Source organism: Physcomitrium patens, chromosome 14 (assembly GCF_059467195.1).
Source record: "Physcomitrium patens ecotype Gransden chromosome 14, ASM5946719v1, whole genome shotgun sequence".
Lineage (NCBI taxonomy): Eukaryota > Viridiplantae > Streptophyta > Bryopsida > Funariales > Funariaceae > Physcomitrium > Physcomitrium patens.
Window position 1 is genome coordinate 8,849,590 of NC_143423.1, and position 6,776 is coordinate 8,856,365.

Here is a 6,776-nt window from a genome sequence, read left to right on the forward strand (position 1 = left end):
TAAATTATCAAATAATAACTGCACCAATTCATGATCTTTCACAATCATTTCAAGACTTTTTATAGTTTGTCTAATTTTTTTACAGAATATTAAAAATGTTGATGTTATTATTATAAAATAACATTAATTTTAATTATGAAATGACTGGTCTGTTTCTGAAAGAAGAATCTGCCCTAATTTGGGTTTCAAGTTTCAAGTATACATATTATTCTTTTTATTTCCAAAGCTTTATAGCATACTAGCAAATTTTGTGTAAATATTAATATAATTTTTTTAATTAAAAATTTATTATTAGTTGTATCAAAAATGTTTTTATAAACTTGATTAGTATACAGAAAATGTTTATTTTTAAATGTATTTTTTGAATTGTAAAGTACTAGTCTAGTTTTTCTAAATAGAATTTTTTTTTGGATGTTTTTGATAGATCACTAATAGCAACTTATTTGTTGAATAATAAAGTGTTACTACATTGTCCAAAATATAATCTAAGTATCCACTTTCATACCGTCTCTTTGAAGTAAGTATAATTTTTTATATTGCATCTACCTAAGAAAAGAAAAAAGAGAAACTCTACATTCAAACTCCTGTCAATCAACATGAAAAAAAATATATATTTTTTGACAATATCCATCAAGTAATTAAATTTCAATGGATCCAAACCAATTAATGGTTCACCAGAGTTCTAAATTTAAAGTTTTAAAATAGAAGATATTGTTTTAGGAGAAATTTATGGTAAACTTAATGGTTGACTAGAAACAATATCTTCTATTTGAAAAATATAATTTAAAACACAATCATTGATTGGAAACTTAAGTGATAAATATCGGAGATATATTGCATGATGTAGCAACGTGAAATGACTTATACATATATATATATATATATATATATCTCAATGTACATCACCAAATCAACATAAGCTCAGTACTTGTAACATCAACATAATAAACCACAAAATATCAAAAGCCTCAGAGTCATAACAATCTCAAGCTCAAAATCACAACCAACAAGAGACAATCTTCTAATTCACATCAATCGAACACAGAAAAAAATCCATTTGATTATCTCTTTAACAATCACCACTTTTTTCTTACATACTCTATACCGAAAACAGCCACTTTAACGAAACCCACAACACGCACAAATCAAAACAATAAACATACATCAAAATCTTCAGAAAACCCAGAAATGAACTCATCCCAGGTAAGCTTTCTCCGTAGATAGTAGAATCACGAAGAAAAAGGAAACTTGTACATTTTATTTTTTTTAATTTTTAATTTTATTTTATTTTATGATCAAGCAATTTACCAAAACTGTCACTACGTGTACGCATCGATTCACAATCATCTAGAGTAGAATCTACACTAGCAACGTTTTCAAGCTGGACTTGTTCCATTGGGGGTCAATCCTGACTCTGCAACACCATCACATCCAGGCGTCTTATTGCCTCTGGGGTAAATAAAAAAATGGAGCACTACTAGGATAATCTTCAAACCAGTGCAAGAAATGAGTAAATAAACACATCCTTCTACTACTACTACTACTGTTGTTGTTGTTGTTGTATCGGAAAATCCTTATGAAACACGATCACACCTGCGAAATCCAAAGCTTTCATAACCCTACAAGCCTGGCTCTTGCTCGAATCTTCTTCTACAGCTTTACGTTATCTCAGAGCTTCGAAGTGTTTTTTGTCCTTCGCTTTGGCAAGCGTTGGCTACGACGGAGGCAGAAAGGTGGTCAACTCATGTAACGAAAGATACCAGGGAAAACAGTGCGACGATTTACAGTCACCTTCGATCTCATTCTTCGGAAACACCTGCAGATCTGATACATGACAGTGGTGAATTCACGTCAGTGGAATCGACGCATGAATGACCCACAGATTTTTCCTGTGTTGAGACAGCTTTAACAAGAGCGGAGGCAGTGGATTGCGGGCATATCAATCTGAGGTATAGTTTTTGGAAATATAGTTTGTGTGCACACCTCGAGGCAAAGCTGGGATTGCAGGCAGTGGCCATGGAGAAGAAATCACTCATAACCAGCCTTGGCGCCCCAGTATCGGCAGCAACAGTAGACGATAGCAGCGACAGCAATCAGCGAACCCAGCGTTGCGAACACAATAACCACGACATTTGGTTTTTTCTTCGGAGCTGGCGAGTCCCCTGAATCTAGAGCCGAGACTTCAGGCCCCGATGCAGGAGCGTAGGACTCAGGAGCCTCCACGGGAGCCAGGGCACCGCATAATCGAAGACCGAATGCGCCAGCCACCTTGGCGGATGTGATGGTGGAGTTGTAACACAGGTTCTTGTTGTTAGCGAACTTGAACACTTCCAACTTGGCCAAGAAGTCGTCGGTGAAGGGAACGTAGCCGGACAGAGAGTTGTTGCTGAGGTCGAGGTACGTGAGGGGAAGGTTGCCGAGCTCTTCCGGAATCGTCCCATTCAGCTTGTTGTGGCTCAGGTCCAGTTTCTCCAAATTTATCAACTGGCTGAATGTCTTGGGAATGCCTTGTTTGAGCTGGTTGACGCTCAAGTCGAGCGATCTCAGCTTGTCCAAGTTGCCAATGCCGCTGATGATGTGGTCACTGAGGCGGTTACGGCTCAGATCCAGGGACGTCAGCCCGGGGATCTTTGTGATAGATAAGGGAATGGGACCCGTAAGCTGGTTCCCTGACAAGTCTATGCTGGTGAGAGTAGCTGCAGCGGGCCACTCGGTCGGAAGGCCACCTTGGAGTGACGAATTGGCGATCGTGAGCTCAGTGAGCTGGGTTAATTCGGAAATGATGACACTCACCCCCGTCGCTTTGACATAAGTATCCGCCACATGCACCGTTTTCAGGTTTTTCAGCCTCCCGATCCACCACCCAGGAATTGGACTAGGGGCGCCCCTGAGAGTGAAAGATTCCAATTGCGCTTCCATTCTGTCCGTGGGCTCCGGCAGTGCTTCCTGCAAATTGCAGTTGATAAAGCTCAAATCCGTCATGTACGTAGTAAGAACTGATAAGCTGGCTGTGGTGATGACTGCGTTAGTTGGGCAATCTTGAGCACTCAGAGCCAGAATGTGCCGCGTTGTTGCATTGCTATCGCATTTCAGAGTGGTCAATGCTATCGTGGAGCACGCATCGGCGGTCGCTGGAATGCCGAGGGCGATCAGAGCTTTCACCTGGGCGGCATCCAGGGGAACGCCAGTGGATGGCGCTAGAGCTCCTGCTGGGGTAGGAGCCGCGGGTGCCAGATCTGGGCCGGGCACAACTGGTGCCACCACCGGGGGCACGACTGTTGGAGGCTTGGCAACTACTGGAGGCTTGGCAACTGCTGGAGGCATCGCAACTGCTGGAGGCTTGGCAACTGCAGGAGCTTTTGCAGGGGCCACAACCGGAGCAACTACGGGAGGGATCTTGGCTTTGGGCGCAGCTGCTGGTACTTTTGCCGCCACAGGGGCTATAACAGGTGGTGCCACCGCTGGAGGTTTCGCCACAACTGGCGCTGGGGCGGCCTTCGGTGGCACAATGGCGGGTGCAGCTGCTGCTTTGGGAGGAATGGCCACCACTGGAGGTATGGCAGCTTCGGGGGGGACGACGGGAGTTGCGACAGGAGCTGCAGCTACCACTGCAGCCCTTTTAAAAGAAAAAGCATACACTTCGGATGGTCTAAGTAGTAACAGAACTAGCATTAGGAGGTTGAAGTTGGAGACCGAGCTGAGGGATCGCCGTAGCCGGCAGTTCGACTCCATCTTCACCATTGCTGGTATTTGATCCCACACGCACTCTTGATGTTTCTCCAAATGTTCTGCCACAAAATGAAAAGATAATTAGATAAAAAGGCTATCAATCCTCCATAACTCACTTCAACAATGTAGTGTCCATGATGCAATGCACTCAAAGGTCAAAGCTAATGCCCAACTGCTTGTCGCGAATAATCAATCCCATGAAAGCCTAGACCACCGATTCAAATGGTACGTTACATACTGGCATCTCACTATTTAATGAAGGGGTGACAATGGCACAATAGCCTAACACAAGACATGAAGGGGTGACAATTGACATCGTTCATTCTAAGCGTCTTCTACACGTCTTCATAACAACAGGAAATAGATTTCTCTTTTTCCTTTTTCTTTGACAGTGTTCCTGTGACGACGAACTTCAGTAGATAACTAATCCATCTTCGCGTTGTGCACCATATTACAGATGCGAACATCGGCGGGTTCGGTTACTTGACAAAACGAACCAGGGACCGATGACGAGCTAAGATCTCATCTGAAGCGATCATTAACCATGAGCACATCCAAGACAAGTCCTGCCTAAAGTGGTTATCTACAGAATATGAAGTGTGGGTTAGACATGAGGGCAAAATGCATTGAACATTTCTACTAAAGCACTGAGATTGCGGGAAACAGAGTATGCATGCACACAAAAAAAAAAAAAAAAAAAAAAAAAAAGAGACAATACCCTGAGATGCCTCTGCGACAAAATAAACGTATCACACTGTCAACGATGGAAGGTTTGCTAAAGACGAGGAGGTACAATACGCATTCACACGTGTGAACGTGAAGCGGGGCAGTTCGTCAACGCCAGAGTGCACAGCACATGGATAAGTCACTGCGAGCAAGTACTTTCATGTACTAAACTATTCCGTAGCACTCCACATTGCCAAAAGGAGGATTGATCGGGTGAAGCTTCAGCAGCAGGTTGCTCCTCCTCATCGTCCCAAGAGATCGCTACGAGTGTCACTCACACACTGAGAACTGTGTGCATCGGGGATTCGTTGCAAAGAAGAAACTAGACTAACTAACAATGCAGAACACGCTTCGTTGTGCACAAACTGTACGTAACGTCGCAAATAATCTTCCCAAACAACACGTTCCCTGTGAGGCGCAAGTTATGGAAACGATATTGCTGGCCCTGACATTTCAATGTAGAAGTTGTTGGCCCCCGAAACACCGAACCAACATTCCGAAGTCTAAAGTATCCCATGCTAAATGGGTTTCCGAGACGATACACATTGATCTCCTATGAAAGCTTCGCAATAAAACCTTGTAGGTTTGAACACTCTGAGAGAAAGGGCGGTGTTATACCTGGAAAACTGTGGCAGCTGCACGTATTCAGCAGCTGGGCTCTCACACTTCACACCTGAAACAACCCGTCCTTTGTCACCGTCTCATTGGCCCCAGCAAAATGCAAGCTGGCCCGAACCACCCTGCTCCCGGGTCTCAACGCGAAAAACAGGTCGAGGGCCTTGCAGCAAGGTTGGCAGTGGCAAGATTTTCAGAACTACCAGAGGAAGTACTGTAGCTGACGATGAGTAACTACAGCGGCAGCTCCTCCACACCCGCGCGCATGCAGGGATGCAGGAGAGAGCGGTAGATGATGGGGTGGGGGAGCCGATGTTTTGGATGGAGAATGACAGGAGACTAATAAGGAAGTGAGTGGCTATGGAGAACACGGCGACACAGGTTGCAAGCAAGGCATGGCCATGGCTGGAACTGCAATCAGTGAAGCTCGGTGCGATGAGGCAATCACCGAGACATAGGGGCCCCGCAGTGAGTGAGTGAGTGAGCGATGGTCTGGCAGTGCTTGAGTAGGACCCTCTGACACCACCCTTTGGATGAATTCTGCACGGACGCCGCGATAGCCCTCGTCCACCCACATCTCTGCAGCACCTCGTCATAGCAACCGCCTCCTCCTCCTGCATCACTCACTCACTCCCTCTCGCCCCCCTCTCCCACTTTTCGTGATGCAGTAACTCTCCTCATAAATGTTGTTGTGTATGTATGTATATTAATGTTGCCAGTCGCCGCGAGGTGACCATTACTGCTTCATTTGCGACGGTTTCGAGCTTCCCCACCCACATTTTTAAACTTTTTCCAACCTCTTTTTCCTCCGAGGAGGTGTAAAACTTCCATCATCGGAACACTGTCGCTGTTGTGCGTTACTTTACCACTTTAAGAGAATCAGGGTGATCGCAAAGGATTGATTTTTTAAAATTAGAATGAACGCAGAGCTTATGTGATTCAATTGGTACAATGCGAAACACGAAGCACTCAGTTTCAGCTTTTGTTTCTCCTGCGTAATGCTGCATTTGCGAACAGGATCTAACACCCCCCCCCCTCCCCCCCTAATTTTCACCCTTGGTTCAGCTTTTATTCTATCTTCATTTTTATATTTTTCTTTTTGTAATGCGCATAAGCGGCCATGCATTGGGGCCCTATCTACGACGATGATCAAATATCTCAGTTTTGCCCACCAACGAGTCGCAATAATTGTAGTGGGGGGTATAGCATTGTAGCCAAGTACTGAAGCCCTGGTACAACATTAGCGAAACAGTGCAGTGTTGAATGGCGACCTTCATCCACCTCCTGGAGTTTTCCACCCAACCCAGTCTTCCTTCTCACCGACTCCACTTTCATCCCATCAACAACAGACAACAACAACAACAACAACAGTAGCAGGAGCAGCATTCCATGGATTTGTTCACTCGAAGCTCTCATCAAGCTTGAGTTCACGACGACACCCATCTTCAAAGCCCCTGTGACGCCAGATAGGCGCATCTGCAAGCCAGTCTTCGCCAGCAGGCTGACAGCGATGCCATGGCACTGGCAGGGCTCAACTGGCATACTTCCTGCTTCTACTTTTTTTTGCTTCTTTATTATTTTTTGTTTTAAATTTTTTTAAACTTTTGTAGGGATAGGATTATGAGTAGAGGAGTTGGATGTGTAACTTGGGAGAGTGTACTTGTGAGAGCGACAACTTGTGTAAGTCAGGGTGTGTGTAAGTCAGG

The 6,776-nt window shown here is 44.7% G+C and overlaps 1 protein-coding gene across 2 annotated transcripts; it reads right to left on the reverse strand.

The window, feature by feature from the left end:
* Nucleotides 1–1,237: 1,237 nt before the first annotated feature.
* On the reverse strand, nt 1,238–5,370 carry LOC112291760 (uncharacterized). Of its 2 annotated transcripts, none has more exons than XM_024539622.3 (3): nt 5,074–5,370; nt 1,984–3,788; nt 1,238–1,824 (listed from the first exon to the last, which is right to left on the reverse strand). In XM_024539622.3, exon 2 carries the CDS (start codon nt 3,739–3,741, stop codon nt 2,029–2,031), a length of 1,713 nt encoding a protein of 570 aa, XP_024395390.1. In that variant the 5' UTR covers nt 3,742–3,788; nt 5,074–5,370; the 3' UTR covers nt 1,238–1,824; nt 1,984–2,028. The 2 variants fall into 2 exon arrangements, with proteins under 2 accessions (XP_024395390.1, XP_024395392.1); XM_024539624.3 differs by lacking the exon at nt 5,074–5,370 and adding an exon at nt 4,448–5,028.
* Nucleotides 5,371–6,776: the final 1,406 nt, after the last annotated feature.